Here is an 18,504-nt window from a genome sequence, read left to right on the forward strand (position 1 = left end):
TTATTTGACCCTCTTAGGATTATGGAGTTTTATGCACTGCCTTTATTGTTAACTAAACGTTTGTATTTGAAATAGCCCATTGCAGTTAAATCGCTTGTCCAGTATTTAAGTTAATTCTCTATTTTTGTATGAACTCAAATGTTTAGTGTTCTTAGTATGTCTTGCTAAGCTAAGTTCTATTTAATCATAGTATGTTTGCGCGTGCTTATACTTTGTGATTTTGTAAAGCGCAGAGTGCTTTTAGTTATGCGCTATAGAAATCTCCTTAATAATAAATAAATAAAAAACATTCAAAACTGTGTAAAATGGTCGAACTGAAGTTTTTGCACAACAACTATGACCATAAAAATTATTTCCCAAACTTAAAGTACTGGACAAATTAACCCCTTCGTTGTAAAGTACACACGCGCAATGTCGAGACAAATTCATCAAAGACATGAACGCAATCATCCATGGAAAACGCGCTAATCATGCCAGTAAGGGCTGTTTTCAAGTCACTGAATGTCTAATGTTGATTGAGGTACACCATGTATGGTAACACTTATCTCCCAATACCCCCCTCGGACAGTTCTAGAACCCCATGCAATGCTTAAAAGATAAACTCCATGTCCTTACTTAATTTTGGCAGTTCAAAACTGTCAAAAACATGATTTCTCATGTTGGTCATGCTCGCAATAGTTATCTCTAATCGATGCTTCATAATATTATGCACGTTTTAGTTCTGCAGTTGCTCATACATCTTTTCATAGACATCTGAAGACGTGTGCTGCCCACATACAGATCAGCATAAATCCATTTACTACTTAGATTGTTTATTTATGTGTCTATATGTTATTTGCTTGTCTGTCTGTCTTGTGCGTACTCCTTCTCAAACATAAACAAACTCGGACATATTCAAACATAGTCTACATATGATCCAGAGACAGCCAGCATGCCTCTTCCTTGTTCTCCGACAAAAGAAAGCTTCCTTGTGGCCCATTGTGTGTTTTCGCCGGTAGGTGTCAATTGGCAGGCCAGGCACTTAATCACGCTTGACTCCCTTCCGCTCAAGCGGCAATCGTTTAGCAAGCCCCGGTGTCTGCTTCAAGAAAGCCCTTCACACCCAGATTAAGTGAGGGAACATCGAATAGTAACATTTTCGATGTGATTTTCGATTTCATAAACAACAATTTTGAAAAAAATATATAAAAGAGATAAATATTTTGCAAATACCGTATCTGGGTGGTCTAAATCAGGTTTCTTGTCAAACGTAAAATGCAGTAGAGAAAAAAACAACAACATTGTATTAGAATGTACGACTAAATCAATTTGGGTCTACTTGTAGAAACAGTGTTAATAAATGTTCCAACAAATGCTGAAAGAAGCAACAGGCAGCACCCTTGAAACGCTTGGCATGTATATTACATGTTGAATGTATATATTGGTTAAGAACAAAAGTTACGTTTGATTTAGACCCCTACCTCAATAGTTCTTTGAATGTTCGCCTTCTTTTATATTTACGGTACCGAGAAGCCTTTAACGGATGTATACATGTATAACTAATTCAATATGTTTTTCGAAGCATCCTATTATAAACTCTTACGTTAAATGTCTGACCTTTTTTGTTTCTGTTTTTATTTGTTTCTGTTGGGTTTCAAACAACATTCTGTGAGATCACCTTTAAGGTCATCGCCGTAACAAGAACACTGTTCTTCCTTTTATAGTCCATACAATATTTGCTGGCGTACACCCGTCAATTTTACGTTTATCAGTTCATGAAATATTTGCCGGCTTTTACCCATCTATGTTATCTTTCCCCGGTCAAGGCAATATATTGAAATGATTGTTGAAACTTCAGAGAACCCTTTGCTTAAAGTTCCAAAGATTTTTTGTTTAGGAGCTTTCTATTCTCTTCGATCATGAACAAGGAAATAGCCGAATGAGTATGACGCATTCTCTAAAGCTGTCCTGGGGTAAGAACGGATGTGATCACACACTTATCGCTCGCTTGAGTAATTCTTCAATCACGCAAGAAGCTTTTGTGGTGTTATGTTTTCTTGAAATAGTGACACGTTACCTGGCACACTTAAGCAGGTTTCATGCCCCCCCCCCCTCCCTACCCATTGGGAATACAGACCACTTGAACAAATTTGAGTGTGTGGAGTTACGCCATGGAGTCATACTCGCCGGAGGAAAAAGGGTTAGTTCTTTGCTTTGTGGCGCCAATAACAAGTCTTTGGTGACGAATTGAGTCGTCTGTCAGAAAAACGTAACAAGGGAGGAAGGTCTCTTATTCATATTTGATTTGGCTGCCATGAATGTCTTGTTGTATGCCTTTTTTTCTTCCAAGTATATACAACTATTGCAACGACAATAAAGAGCTAACAGGCAAGTGATATTTAATTAAAATGGAATACGCTTTAATTTAAAACAAAAGCACAACGAACAAGATGTTTTAATTTATTTCGCTCCAAGTCAAAATTTAAGCAAAACATCTAAATAGTTTTTAATGCGCATTAGTCCGCTGCCGCACGGAGGAATGTAGGATTACCAAAACCGGCAAAACCAAAACTGGGCAAAACTTGATTTAAAAGAACGCCCCCCCCCCCCCCCCTTGTTGAATTTGCACTGCTAGATGCGTTGGCGGCATCCCATCCTGCCTCTCCCATCTTGCTGTATCCCAGTCTGCCTTACCCAATTTGCCGCATCCCAGTGTGTGTTAGTGCGTGGAGGGAGAGAGAGAGAGAGAGAGAGAGAGAGAGAGAGAGAGAGACACACAGAGAAAGAGAGAGAGATGTCAACAAAATCAAGGAAAAGAAAAGCCTAACAAAGAATTTCAAGTGGCAGCCAAAATGTTCGACCTGTTGCCATGCCTTCCTCAGAGGCGTGTAATTCTGCGAGACGCCAATTCATGCATCAAGTACTAAGCAACACAATACCATAGTTAATTCTGTTACAAAACACAAAGCAAATATATTTCAAAGATAAAATCTACAAGACTTGATTAAAATTAATGTAAAAAATCAACAACAAGTAGAAACAGAGGCGAAAACAGTATTTGACTTTCGATGTTTTTGCAGAGAACTTGTTTACGACAATAGTGGATGAGCGTGTTTATGTTTTGCAATCTTGTTTTCTGATTTATCCATCTATATATTTATTTACCAATTTTCACTTTACTTATTTAGTTCCGATCAAATGATCCGCTGCAAGAGCAGTTTGTAAATCAAATCAGCGATACAAAATGCCTCCGTTTCACTAAGATGGCGTATGGAACTTATTATGATGGGTGACCTCATTGCAAATTGCTCAAAAAAACACAAAAAAACGATATCAAAAATAGAGTTACTAGACGGAGCCCTTCGGGGCGTTTAGTCATGCTTCAGACATACATTCAAATGTTTTGACAGAGTATGTCCTTATCTGCGACCAAAAGACAAATTGTTGCTTCAACAGTGCTTTGAGCGGACCAGCATCTTAAGTATTGCACTTTCGGGTCTAATAACGTACGGTGTCTAAGATTAAATACGGCGAAGTGGTCTGAGCCTACAATGTTTAAATGTTTTATTGCATAACTTCTAAAAACTAGTTTCATGGTCTCATCCCTCCCCCCCATCTACCCCCTCATCCCCTATTTTTGTTTTTAAATCTGTTTTCTTTTCTTTTCTTGCTCCTCTTACAGTATCACAGTAAATGTTCCCAAATAGATCTTAGTTACCTCAGAGGACGTTAATCCCCAAAGTCAGTCATTCAGTCAGTCATTAAAGGCAAAAGCGAGGTAACGCACAACTGCATCAAGTAATCTTACAAGGCACGGCCCTAGACCTAATATGGATTCCCTCGCATACTAACCTAAGAGGAAATGATCTAGCCGACACTGCAGCAAAGAAGGCTGCCATTTCCTCCTCAACCGAAATTAATATTGGCTACTCCATCTCAGAATACCATTTATATTTTTCTCACGATGTTGTCACTTTTAAACCTCTTAACAGGTGGTCCTGAGTTTTATCTTTTTTTAACGAAACTAAAATAGAATTAAAATCCATGCTTCCAAAACGCATTTTTACTTACAAAACTAAACAGCACACACAAGAACGACCCCATGAAATACATCAAATGGGGCTTTTTTCCTAAACTCCCTCCAGCCCTATTACGCATTCTAAGAAGGGCCCGTACCAAAGGCCTCAATTGTTCCGTTTTCAAAAGAAACTGCGAGTGTGGCAGCGAAATTACCATAGAGCACACCTTCGTAAAATGTACTTCAAACTTAACCCGCTTTGCAACCCTGTATGATTATATGGACAAATATAACCTTATGCCAATTCAATTCTTTAACCCGGACGATAAACACGGCCTCGACCATGACCCCTAGATTCATTCAGCACAACTTGGTACGACCAGTAAAGCCGTCGCTGCCTGTGTGACAACCACCATAAAAATCTACCACAGCGGGAAACTTTCAAGTTAAGTATGCTAAACCATCATGTGCCCGCATTTAACTTTACAATCAAAGGATGTCTGTTGAGATAATCGAATGGATCAAAACTTTGAAGCCTGCGCGCATATTCTAAGCCGACTAACACATAACAGTCAAGGACATCATAAAATAGTTCTCGGTGAAAACTTGACCGAGGGCCATTTTACGACGTCCTTGACTAGATAGTGTTTATGATCAAACCAAGCACAACTCGAGTTTGTGAAGTATACTCAAAGAGTCATATGCGCTGTTTCTTGGGCAAGGTAAAGAACACCGAAAGTACTCCAATGCCGTTCTCGAGCTACGCTGACTTTTACAAAGGGAACAGCTGACGCGGCTTACGTAATCCGGTTTCCTGGTCATTTGTGTGAAAAATCTGTCCGACAAACAAAACTGCCCAACGAATAGAGATAACTCGGTCGAAAAAAATACTACCAACATATTAGCGCTATAGAAATCTCCTTAATAAATAAATAAATAAATAAACATTCAAAACTGTGTAAAATGGTCGAACTGAAGTTTTTGCACAACAACTATGACCATAAAAATTATTTCCTAAACTTAAAGTACTGGACAAATTAACCCCTTCGTTGTGAAGTTACACACGCGCAATGTCGAGACAAATTCATCAAAGACATGAACGCAATCATCCATGCAAAACGCGCTAATCATGCCTGTAAGGGCTGTTTTCAAGTCACTGAATGTCTAATGTTGATTGAGGTACACCATGTATGGTAACACTTATCTCCCAATACCCCCTCGGACAGTTCTAGAACCCCATGCAATGCTTAAAAGATAAACTCCATGTCCTCACTTAATTTTGGCAGTTCAAAACTGTCAAAAACATGATTTCTCATGTTGGTCATGCTCGCAATAGTTATCTCTAATCGATGCTTCATAATATCATGCACGTTTTAGTTCTGCAGTTGCTCATACATCTTTTCATAGACATCTGAAGACGTGTGCTGCCCACATACAGATCAAGTAATGTTCGACGAAGCCCGGACTTCGGTATTGCATTTCAGCTTGGTGGCTTAAAAATAAATTGATGACTTTGGTCATTAAAAATCTGAAAATTGTAAAAAATTTTTTTATATAAAACGATCCAAATTTACGTTCATCTTATTCTAAATCATTTGCTGATTCCAAAAACATATAAATATGTTATATTTGGATTAAAAACAAGCTCTGGAAATTAAATATATAAAAATTATTTTCAAAATTAAATTTTCTAAATCAATTCAAAAACACTTTCATTTTATTTCTTGTCGGTTCCTGATTGCAAAAACATATAGATATGATATGTTTGGATTAAAAACACGCTCAGAAAGTTAAAACGAAGAGAGGTACAGAAAAGCGTGCTATCCTTCTCAGCGCAACTACTAAACCGCTCTTCTTGTCAATTTCACTGCCTTTGCCGTGAGCGGTGGACTGACGATGCTACGAGTATACTGTCTTGCTGCGTTGCATTGCGTTCAGTTTCATTCTGGGAGTTCCACAGCTACTTGACTAAATGTTGTATTTTCGCCTTACGCGACTTGTTTGTTTCTGTTTTTATTTGTTTCTGTTGGGTTTCAAACAACATTCTGTGAGATCACCTTTAAGGTCATCGCCGTAACAAGAACACTGTTCTTCCTTTTATAGTCCATACAATATTTGCTGGCGTACACCCGTCAATTTTACGTTTATCAGTTCATGAAATATTTGCCGGCTTTTACCCATCTATGTTATCTTTCCCCGGTCAAGGCAATATATTGAAAAGATTGTTGAAACTTCAGAGAACCCTTTGCTTAAAGTTCCAAAGATTTTTTTGTTTAGGAACTTTCTATTCTCTTCGATCATGAACAAGGAAATAGCTGAATGAGTATGACGCATTCTCTAAAGCTGTCCTGGGGTACAGAACGGATGTGATCACACACTTATCGCTCGCTTGAGTAATTCTTCAATCACGCAAGAAGCTTTTGTGGTGTTATGTTTTCTTGAAATAGTGACACGTTACCTGGCACACTTAAGCTAGGTTTCATGCCCCCCCCTCCCTACCCATTGCGAATACAGACCACTTGAACGAAGCTGAGTGTGTGGAGTTACGCCATGGAGTCATACTCGCCGGAGGAAAAAGGATGAGTTCTTGGCTTTGTGGCGCCAATAACAAGTCTTTGATGACGAATTGAGTCGTCTGTCACTGTGTCAGTAAAACTTAAAAAGGAAGGAAGGTCTCTTATTCATATTTGCTTCTTTGGCTACCATGAATGTCTCGTTGTATGCCTTTTTTCTTCCAAGTAAATACAACTATTGCAACAACAATAAAGCGCTAACAGGCAAGTGATATTTAATTTAAAAATGGAATACGCTTTAATTAAAAAACAAAAAGCACAACGAACAAGATGTTTTAATTTATTTCGCTCCAAGTCAAAATTAAAGCAAAACATCAAAAGAGTTTTTAATGCGCATTAAGTCCGCTGTCGCACGGAGGAATGTAGGATTACCAAAACCGGCAAAAGCAAAACTTGGTAGCACTTGTTTCAAAAGCACACCCCCCCCCCCCCCCTTGTAGAACTTGGAATGCTAGATGCGTTGGCGGCAACCCAACCAGCCTCTCCCAACTTGCCGTATACCATTTACCATTCTGCCTTACCCAATTTGCCGCATCCTAGCCTGCTGCTTTGTATGTGTTAGTGCGTGTGTATTTGTGTGTGTGGGGCAGGGAGAGAGAGAGAGAGAGAGAGAGAGAGAGAGAGAGAGAGAGAGAGAGAGAGAGAGAGAGAGAGAGAGAGAGAGAGAGAGAGAGAGAGAGAGAAGAGAGAGAGAGAGAATTTTGGAACTTTGAACTTTGAACTTTATTACAGGAAAGATAGCATTATGTCGATCACTAAGTGGGGCACTGCCCTTTGCTCCCTGTTATCTCGGAAAGCCAACAACAATAGGATGAGCATCAGAAGTGAAGATAAATAGGGAAATGTTTTCTCTGCGCGCGCGCCAGCAAGCAGGATGTCTCAGAACTGAAGCGGTAATTTTATGATCTAATTATAGGCGATGGGTTTATGGGTCACGTGATGTGGGGGCGGAGCAAAACATTGGTTGATATACTTACTGTGTTGACATTAGTTCATTGGCCCCGCCCCAACATGATGTGACTTACTAATCCATGGGCTATCATTGGTTCATGTTTTTGGCGCTAAACTATCTGACAGTAAAGTACTATTTTGATGTGACACGTTATTACTTGGTGCAAATACGCGCGGTGTTTAAAACCACTTGGCGGACAGAACTGTGCATTCCCACAATTCGACACTTACTACACCCATAACCACACCGTTGATCAATTGCTGAGAAATGGCGCAAATGACAGTTGGGGAAACATTCAGAAGTTGGAACGACCTTACCGAACGGCTGGCAGACTTTTCCAGAAAGAACGATTTGGTGTACGTGGTCAAATACAGTCGTGCTGTTCAACTTGCGAACAAGAATTCAAAACAGCCCTTTCCAGACGAACTGAAGTATGCATACGCAAAACTTGTGTGCAAGTACTCAGGAAAAGGACGACTCACAGGCCGAGGTGCGAATAGGAGCAATGGGTAAGCGGATTTATACTTATTTGCTATACTTCTTATGCTTCCTTGTCACAGATAGTAACTCGTATGAATGTTTAATTTTAATATTATTATTTATTTTTTATTTTTATTTAGTCAAGTTTTGACTAAATATTTTAACGTAGAGGGGGGAATCGAGACGAGGGTCGTGGTGTATGTTTGTGTGTGTGTGTGTGTGTCTGTCTGTCTGTCTGTGTGTGTAGAGCGATTTAGACTAAACTACTGGACCGATCTTTATGAAATCCCCATACTTTTTTTCATTTTTTTGATAAATGTCTTTGATGACGTCATATCCGGCTTTTCGTGAAAGTTGAGGCGGCACTGTCACGCTCTCATTTTTCAACCAAATTGGTTGAAATTTTGATCAAGTAATCTTCGACGAAGGCCGGGGTTTGGTATTGCATTTCAGCTTGTGGCTTAAAAACTAATGAGTGAGTTTGGTCATTAAAAATCTGAACATTGTAAAAAAAAAATTTTTTTTTAAAACGATCCAAATTTACGTACATCTTATTCTTTATCATATTCTGATTCAAAAAATATATAAATATGTTATATTTGGATTAAAAACAAGCTCTGGAAATTAAATATATAAAAATTATTATCAAAATTAAATAATCGAAATCAATTTAAAAACACTTTTATCTTATTCCTTGTCGATTCCTGATTCCAAAGCATATAGATATATGTTTGGATTAAAAAACACGCTCAGAAAGTTAAAACGAAGAGAGGTACAGAAAAGCGTGCTATCCTTCTCAGCGCAAGTGCTACTCCGCTCATCTTGTCAATTTCACTGCCTTTGCCGTGCGCGGTGGACTGACGATGCTACGAGTATACGGTCTTGCTGGGTTGCATTACGTTCAGTTTCATTCTGTGAGTTCGACAGCTACTTGACTAAATGTTGTATTTTCGCCTTACGCGACTTGTTACATTTAGTCAAGTTATTGCGATTGTGAAGAAAATGTAACAGCAGAATACATCGCGCGTCGTGAATCGCTGCGCCCCTCGTAGCGCCGCGCGTTGTAAATCGCAACGCTGCACAACGCGCCGCGCACTGTGAATCCACATCGCTCTTTGTGTGTGTGTGTGTGTGTGTGTCTGTCTGTAGGTCTGTCTCTCTGTCTCTCTCTCTCTCTCTGTCTCTCTGTCTCTGTCTGTCTGTCTGTCTCTCTCTCTCTCATCAGTTCATCAGTCTGCAAAGATTAAACATTTTCTAAATTTTGATGCACGCAGAACATTTTTTCAAGCGCATGTGCAGTCTGGAATAGACTATGCATCAACCCTTTGGGATTCTGCAAGTGATGCAGCTTTAAGACCCCTAAAATCTTTGCACAGACGCGGAGTAAAAGTTGTTCTGCTGAAAAACAGCACCCTCTCTAATCATGACTACAAAAAAGCTGAAATTCTTCCACTTTCATCCAGACTAGCGTTTAACAAGGCAAGGTTTATGCATAAAATAGTTCGTGGACATGTACCGGACTATTTAACTGAAAGAATATTATTAACTGAGACTTCATCAAGCCGCACGAAGAAACTAAATGTTCCCCTCCCTAGAATTGACTTGTATAAAACTAGTCTGGCATACTCAGGTCCATTTCTGTGGAATGTTTTACCAGTTTCTCTCAGACAGCCACTTTCTGTTGCCAGTTTTAGAAGACATACTTTTTTTGTATATGCTTTCATCGTCGTGTGGCACTTAATGCCGCGATCAGGTACTGCTGTTTGATAAAGTACATGAAGATCTACTAATATAATCATTTTTTTTCTTCTTTTTTTTCTTTTTTTTCCTCTTTGTCTGATTTAATAACCATGTTTTTATGTTTTTGTTTTGCTTCTTCTTCTGCTTCATTATTATGCACTGCTTAGTTAATTCCCTCTTGGGCGAGGGCTGGATGAAAAAAGATTTCTCTCTCTCTCTCTCTCTCTCTCTCTCTCTCTCTCTCTCTCTCTCTCTCTCTCTCTCTCTCTCTCTCTCTCTCTCACGTTTTGCGTTGCTTGATACCTTTGACAATAAGTATGTCATGTTCGTTTGTATGTATATTTTTGTTTGTTTGTTTAGTCTGTAATCGTTTGCTTGTTTGTCGTTTGTTTTTATTACTTCTTTAATTGATATTCCAACATTTTAAAACGTATTATCATTCGGGCGAGGGCTGGATGTAAAAAAGCACCTGTTTGCTTATGCCATTACCCTCGTTAATAAAGAATTTGTCATTGTCATTGTCTCTCTCTCTCTCTCTGTCTGTCTCTCTCTCTAAAATAACGAAACCCTAGAAGAGTTCGGACCAACAAAATAAATTTGGCTTATATTTTGCCTGTGTGCATTAATAGGTAACATGCGCCTTGAGTCGCCTTGTGTGGTGAGATACGTGCGCGATATAAATCCTCGTAAATAAATAAATAAATGAACAAATAAATAAATAGTGTAAACACAAATAAATCAATTGGTCAGAATGTTGAATTGTTGTTTCGTTCCTTGTTAATTTTGCCCCGTTTCGTAAATATATTGTTTTGTACTTTCAGGTCAAAGAAAACAGAATGCCCAGCCTTCATTTTTGTATCTGCTGACCGCAAGAAAGGTTTGCTTTGGATCAAAAACATGATGAACAGTCACAACCATGAGTCCTCGAACAACAACGATGCAGAGGTACGCAACGTACTTCATGTGCATCCGACTAATACCTAAGTCATCATTTTGTTTTCATTGAATATGTTTTATGTGTTGTGTGATATATTAAATTTAGGACACTCGTCACATTCTAAGATCTTGAGCAGAGACCCTTTAATTTGTGTGACTGATAAAATGTTTCTTTATAGTGTTTACCGTATACATGTAGCAAGAATGATCTCTCTCTCTCTCTCTCTCTCTCTCTCTCTCTCTCTCTTTCTCTCTTTCTCTGGGTCTCTCTCCCTCTCTCTCTCTCTCCCCCCCTCTCTCTCTCTCTCCCTCGCGCTCTTTATCTCTCCCTCGCCCCCCCCCCTTCTCTCTCTCTCACTCTCCCCCTCTCTCTCTCTGATGTGTGTGACTGATAAAATGTTTCTTTATAGTGTTTACCGTATAGCAAGAATGATCTCTCTCTCTCTCTCTGTCTCTCTCTCTCTCTTTCTCTTCCTCTCTCTCTCTTTCCTTTTCTCGCCCCCCTCTCTCTTTCTCCCCTCACTCTCTCCCTCCCTCTGTCACTCTATATCTCTCTCCCTCCCTTTCCTTTATGTGAATGCTGCAATACGTTGTGTTAAATATTGGTTGAAGTTGTTAAGAATGGACGTAAATAGATTGCCACATAAAGCATATAAAATGTTGCGTGAACTGGATGAAAGAGGTAAAAGAAACTGGGTGTCTAGCGTACGTTGTAAATTATGTCAGAATGGTTTTGGGTTTGTATGGATGAATCAAGGAGTGCAAGATGAGAACCGGTTTTTTTAAAGATTTCAGAGAAAGATTGATTGATTGTAGATGGCACGAATGGAATGTTCATGTTCAGAACAGTTATAGATTTGCGTTATATAGGACATTTTGCACCGTGCACGAAGTAAAACCTTTTTTATTATTGAACATGGATAGGCATTTGACAATTAATATGGCAAGATTCCGAGGTGGAATAACAGAACTATTTGTGCACGTTAATCGATATAAGAGATACGATGCAGATATGTTGTTATGCCCGTTGTGCAGGGAACGTAAGGAAGATGAGTTTCATTTTGTGCTTTGTTGCCCCGCACTTCGTGATTTGCGATGCTAGTTTATTTTTGCTAAGTTTTGTAGAAACCCAAGTTTACACAAGTTTTCTATGCTTATGGCATCTGTGAATGAAGGTATTGTTCGAAAGTTGTCAGTTTATGTGTACGAAGCATTTCGACTACGTAGTGTTGTTATGTCTTAGTTCATGTAAGCCTACGATATATTTTATTTGAAATGTAATGTCTTAGTTCGTGTATGATTTATTTCATTTGTGTGCAAATGTCATTATGTCATAGTATATATGTTCACCCCCCTCACAAGGGGCTATGGCCTAAATGAGTAAACAATCCAATCCAATCCAATCTCTCTCTCTCTCTCTCTCTCTCTCTCTCTCTCTCGAGCTCTTTATCTCTCCCTCCTTCGCCCCCCCTTCTCTCTCTCTCTCTCTCTCTCTCTCTCTCTCTCTCTCTCTCTCTCTCTCTCTCTCTCTCTCTCTCTCTCTCTCTCTCCCTCGCGCTCTTTATCTCTCCCTCCCTCGCCCCCCCTTCTCTCTCTCACTCTCTCTCCCTCTCTCTCTCTCTCCCTCGCGCTCTTTATCTCTCCCTCCCTCCCCCCCCTTCTCTCTCACTCTCTCTCTCTATCCCTCTCTTTCTCTCAAGGGCACATTGTAAGATTAAGCCTATGGCCTAAAATGTCTACCCTTTATGTGAATAAAATGTTCTAAGTCTAAGTCTCTCTCTCTCTCTCTCTCTCTCTCTCTCTCGTGTGTGACTGATAAAATGTTTCTTTATAGTGTTTACCGTATAGCAAGAATGAGCTCTCTCTCCTCTCTCTCTCTCTCTCTCTCTCTCTCTCCTTTCCTCGCCCCCCCCCCTCTCTCTCTCTCCCCTCACTCTCTCCCTCTGTATCTCTCTTTCTCTCTCCCTCTGTCTCTCTCCCTCTGTCTCTATCCCTCTCTCTCTCTCTCTTCTCTCTCTGTCTCTGTCTCTCTCTCTCTGTCTCTCTCTCTCTCTCTCCCTCTCTCTCTCTCTCTCTCTCTCTCTCTCTCTCTCTCTCTCTCTCTCTCTGGGTCTCTGTCGGTCTCTCTCTTTATTTCTCTCTCTGACTGAAATATTAACCACACCTCATTTCAGCGTTTTGTGTAATTTTATAACCAAGAGGTGGATGGTATGATTCCATGTAAAAGCCTGGCGCGGCCACATCTCAAACGTTGAGCCGAACTGATTACATTGGAATGAGTGTGCCTTTACAGTGAAGGCGATGTGGGTATGTGACTGTATATATAATTTGTCTGTTTATTTCAGGTCCAGTTAAAAATCAGCGGAGTTTTAACAGAAATTCAGCTGTCCTGCTACAACGTCCACGACGAAGAACTTGAGAGACGTCACTCCGCTTTGGCAAAGCTGCTGGAAGGCTGGCAAAACACAACTTCCCTTGGTATGAACCACGCAGGTACTGTTTGTTTCTGGTACAGTTTTGTGCTATTGTATACGAAATGTATGAGAAACACAATGCAATTAATGTTACTCAGTGGATTTAAAACTTAAATGAACACATTTTCTAAGGTTCCGAACTCAAATGCAACCAAGTGTCCGGATTCCATGCAAGCTTTTGAAGTTCATGTGCAGGATCCTTGTAGGGTCTCTCTGCACCTTGAAGTGAGAAGTACAGTGACTTTAAACCATGGCGTGGGAGTTTAATTGGCTAACTCCAAGACTGTTCAAAAGTTCAGTCAGCGAGTAACCTTGCTGAGGCTTTGGCAATGTGCTGTACTTTCAATATAAAGGAATGGCCCATACGTTGTTTTGAGTTTTTCGGAGTTGTGCAGTTACACAAAGAATTGTCTAAACCAAGAGTGCGAGTAATTCAAATAGATGTCATGACGATGAAAGGCACTTGGGCAATATATTGTGTGTTTTTTGTCATAACACACGAGGCTTTTAAGTAACTATGCCAATCATTTTCTGTTGTGCAGGTCCAGTGTCACTTTCACCTAAAAATATCGCAGACACTGATGAGCCTGATTTGGGGTAGGTGAACACAAGATGCCAGTTTACAAACTTCTGTTATCAAATTAAACGATAGTTCCTTTCAAAAAATGTCGTAGTGCAATATTAAATCTGTTTGTAAGCTCACTGCTAATGAGGTAGTGGATCCAGAATGTTGCTTTCCAAAAAGCAGTTCATATTGAATACATTAAGACGAGTCATAATTTTAAGAATTCATGTAACGTTTCGGTCTCGTCATTTTCGTTTGTACTGTAGGGTTTTGTAGCCTAGCTGTGTCGTTTATCTTTTGTAGGAAAAAAGTGGAAAAAACAGACTTTATGTTTTTCTATATGACAAACGGGGTGAAAGTGTTTAAGTCGGACCGCATTCACGGAATTTCTGAATTGACGGGAATTCGGCAAGACTTTTGCCCATTTCGCGTAATCCGAAAAAAAGGCAGCCAGGATTGAGGGTTTTGCCAGGATGTGCAAGGATACGTCTAAAACAAGCCTATTTTGCCAATCCGTAATCTTCTGTATTTTGTGTGTGTGGTGCTTTAGCTCCTTGTTATGGTTTGCGGAGCGACTCGGACACAGATTGATAACGGACTCTCATGCTCGAGAAACTGTCTCACTACGCGAAGTAACAATGTGCCGAGTGAGCTCAGGTAGCAGAGCACTTGACTCAAAACCCGAATCAATAAAATCAATCATTTTAAAGAACATTTGTTTTTAGGAACAGCCCAATGGGCGCTTGTAACCCCGCGCGTCGATTGCCGGTAATAGCTCTTAATGAACTCGGCCTGGCACGCAATATACCTTTTGCAGTAGAATTGGAATGTTACGATTAACCAGGAAATTCATTTATCTAAATTGTTCACCTGTTGTATCAAAATTAAATCATATAATTGTCATGTGCATGGCAGGTTGACGTTGCCAGACGAAAAACTGGCAGCACGTGTCAAACAACTGAAATCGGAACTGTTTGCCATATTTGACGGGACCAAAGAAAGTGACCGTCATAAGCTGTACTGCCGAGGTGGAGTATCCCGACGTGAGTTTCACTTCATTGCTGCCTTATTCAATAATGGTCTCCCCACCCAACACGGTCTTTAATTAAAAAAAGCTAATCGTGTTTATTACTTTTGTAGTTACAATGACATGGTACTATTTACTGTAATCCAGTACTTACACAAAATTATTCACACACTAACATCTTGCTTAGTTGGTGACAAAACGTAATGATTATCAATCAATAGGAGAAATTATGTATAACGCCATCTCAATCGAATGATGCACGTGTCAACTTTACTAAGGGTAAAAAACAGGTGGGGTTCAGACCCTTTTTGATAGGTGCCACTAAAGGAAAGATCTTTATTCTTTAACCTCGTACTATACGGGTTTTTTCGGTGTATTTTGGGAGTACCCTCAGTATAGCGGTGGTCACGTAGCCCATGTAAAGAAATCGTTGATCCAAGATGTTTGCCAGATAGTGAAGTGAAATGCCTTTGATGGCACCAGAAGTTTAAATGAAAGACCACGGGTATTTGTTTTTATGTTGGTCCAGAAATTCAGTATAAATGTGTCATTAAAGTAATTCGCTGCACCTGGCACTGAACACACTATTGGCAAAGATCCACATAGGAGCCTCGGGGTGCTGCAGTCTGTTCCGCTCATAAGAGAGTGAGGTATTTTTTTATAAACAATTTCTGAAACTGTTTATTACAGGATCGTTGGATGGATATGGAGGACTTGGCTACCTTCAAGAAGGCCAGGAAGACCTTGTGATGGATATTCTCTTATCTCTATTCTCCAAGCACGGAACATTGTCTTTGAACGTACGTAAGAGTGGTTTACTGATTTAGTTTTGATGGCCTTCATACAGTAGCATAACATGTACACACATTGTGTCACGAAAGTAGCAGCCCGTTTTACAAGAAATGGTTAGGAAAATGTTGATGTATTCGTATGTATTTCATCGCATTATTGGAAATAATGTTTTTGGCATTGAAACTCCTGATGGAACTTGTGACTATTTGCAAGCTTTGGCGTCAATACTTTCGGCGTTTATTGTTGATTAATTTGTTTTTTTAGGGGTACAGTTTTACTGCCTTGTTTTTCTAAAACCGCAGCTTCAGGCTTAAAGACAAAAAACGTAACAATACTTTCTTATGCGATGTTACATTCACGCTTCTGAGATTTATTATTTGTACTATAAGTGTGTGTCTGTCTGTCTAATTAAAAGACCACTGGATCGACGTACTAGTATATGTAACATTTTGTTTTGTTAAACATAAACGTTTCATTAACATACAATTCTTGTTTTTGATCCCGTACGATGTACAGTTCAGAGAGTTCGTTGTCGTAACAGAGGCATCGGAATCTCCTATTATTAACACAAAGAAGATGAACAATTAACGGTTTTTTTCTTTTAATGTGGAGTGCTCACCCATTTGCAAACGGAGTGTTTCGCTTTCATTGAAATCCGCTTGTAATGCCTAATTATTTTCTCTCGGGGTTATCAAATACTGTTGAAAATGGGTAACACTGTGGTACTTTTGTTGTGTCTGTTTTAGATGGCTGACTACTTGATGAGGGTACTGCTGCCGGAGGTTGTTGACAAAATATTTGTCAGCCAGTCATGAAAGAAACATTAGATATTGTAAACATTTGTTACAATGTGTTTTGGTGATTTTGGTTAGATGTGTGTTTTAGATTATGTACAGTCAATGTTTTTCCTGATCAAACTTGCTGCTATTGAACTTTTTGTTCAATAAAAACGCCAATGAAGTATATACAAAGTATACATTAAATGCAATCGTTTTCGAATCATCAGTGATCGGTCATCATCGAACCAAAAGCAATTTCAATGTTCAAACAAATAAACAAATATAAAACATCAGGGTAGCATAGTGAACGCGGTGTTAACCTGCATATTTCGAGCTTTTGGAATGATATGAGAACAGGTCAATGCTTTTTTTAGTCTTATGTTTTAAAGTTTTGTTGTTGATCTACATGTATTAACCATTCAAGAACTTTGATTGAACAACAGTTTAAGATATTGCCATCAACACAATATTCAATGAACAGCTATTTATGCGTTTAGTTATCAGTTTGATGGTATATGTATGTGTTGTTTATAATGATGTAACAGAGAATTAAAGCTTTGTCATGAATGATCCGGAATGCACCACCTCTATTATTGTCACTATGGCCATGTTACTGCTCACTACATCTATCGTCACGCTCATAAGAAAAAATACCTATCTCAGTGTTAGACATGTCTGTGGTGAAACTACAGGGGGAGCTACTGGAAGGGTATATATCATGTGTAAGAGAGTACACAGTCTTAGACCATCGGAACCATTGCCACGGTAACGTAAGCAAAACTGCCGAACACTTTTTCTTTATGATGCAGAACAAATTGTTTTGAAAATGTACGGAATGCAGAATCTCTTTATGGGTTGATTTGCAGTTTTGCCGACTGAAAATGTTGCGGTCACCTTTTTATTTCACGTTATGCTGTGGTAACAGCCGAAGATGGGCAGTTCGCAAATTAAAATGAGATAAGCAGATTGTTCAGAAACCAAAGACGTTCCAGAACATAAAAAATGACAGAGGCAATTACCGTATGAGCGTGACGCTATGTTCGTCTGCGTGTGACTGTCTCTCTCTCTCTCGCTCCCTCCCTCCTTACCTCTCTCTCTTCCTCCCTCCTTTGCTCCCTCTCTCTCTCCCTCCGTACCTCTCTCTCCCTCCCTCCCTCCTTTGCTCCCTCTCTCTCTCTCTCTCTCCCTCCCTCCTTACCTCTCTCTCCCTCCCTCCTTTGCTCCCTCTCTCTCTCCCTTCCTACGTACCTCTCTCTCTCCCTCCCTCCTTTGCCCCCTCTCCCTCTCTCCTCTCCCCTCCTTTGCTCCCTTTATCTCTCTCTCACTCTCTTTCTCCGTCCCTCTCTCTCCCTCCCTCCCTCCTTTGCTCCCTCTCTCTCTCCCTCCTTCCTTACCTCTCTCTCTCCCTCCCTCCTTTGCTCCCTCTCTCTCTCCCTTCCTACGTACCTCTCTCTCTCCCTCCCTCCTTTGCTCCCTCTCTCTCTCCCCCCTTACCTCTCTCTCTCCATCCCTCCTTTGCTCCCTCTCTCTTTCTCCCTCCCTCCGTATATCTCTCTCTCCCTCCCTCCTTTGCTCCCTCTCTTTCTCTCACCCTCCTTACCTTTCTCTCCCCCTCCCTCCTTTGCTCCCTCTCTCTCTCCCTCCCTCCTTTGCTGCCTCTCTCTCTCCCTCCATACCTCTCTCTCTCCCTCCCTCCTTTGCTCCCTCTATCTCTCTCTCTCACTCTCTTTCTCCGTACCTCTCTCTCTCCCTCCCTTCATCCGTACCTCTCTCTCTCCCTCCCTCCTTTGCTCCCCCTCTCTCTCTCCTTTCCTCCATACCTCTCTCTCTCCCTCCCTCCTTTGCTCCCTCTATCTCTCTCTCACTCTCTTTCTCCGTACCTCTCTCTCTCCCTCCCTTCATCCGTACCTTTCTCTCTCCCTCCCTTCCTCCGTACCTCTCTCTCTCCCTCCCTCCTTTGCTCCCTCTCTCTCTCCCTCCTTACCTCTCTCTCCCCCTCCCTCCTTTGCTCCCTCTCTCTTTCTCCCTCCCTCCGTATCTCTCTCTCCCTCCCTCCTTTGCTCCCTCTCTCTCTCTCACCCTCCTTACCTATCTCTCTCCCTCCCCCCTTTGCTCCCTCTCTCCCTCTCTCTCCCTCCCTCCGTACCTGTCTTTCTCACTCCCTCCTGTGCTCCCTCTCTCTCCCTCCC

The 18,504-nt window shown here is 40.5% G+C and overlaps 2 protein-coding genes across 2 annotated transcripts in view; one reads left to right on the forward strand and one right to left on the reverse strand.

Annotated features, from left to right (window-relative positions):
• The window catches only part of LOC138967071 (uncharacterized), a 438,331-nt gene that overhangs the window by 120,947 nt on the left and 298,880 nt on the right, over nt 1-18,504 (reverse strand). The gene's annotated exons all lie outside the window — the stretch shown is intronic.
• On the forward strand, nt 7,418-17,402 carry LOC138966886 (uncharacterized). Its single transcript, XM_070339276.1, has 7 exons — nt 7,418-8,031; nt 10,564-10,687; nt 13,024-13,171; nt 13,695-13,749; nt 14,633-14,760; nt 15,435-15,544; nt 16,283-17,402. The coding sequence occupies exons 1-7, from the start codon at nt 7,790-7,792 to the stop codon at nt 16,349-16,351; spliced, it is 876 nt and encodes a 291-aa protein (XP_070195377.1). The 5' UTR covers nt 7,418-7,789; the 3' UTR covers nt 16,352-17,402.

This window comes from Littorina saxatilis, linkage group LG1 (assembly GCF_037325665.1).
Source record: "Littorina saxatilis isolate snail1 linkage group LG1, US_GU_Lsax_2.0, whole genome shotgun sequence".
Classification (NCBI taxonomy): domain Eukaryota; kingdom Metazoa; phylum Mollusca; class Gastropoda; order Littorinimorpha; family Littorinidae; genus Littorina; species Littorina saxatilis.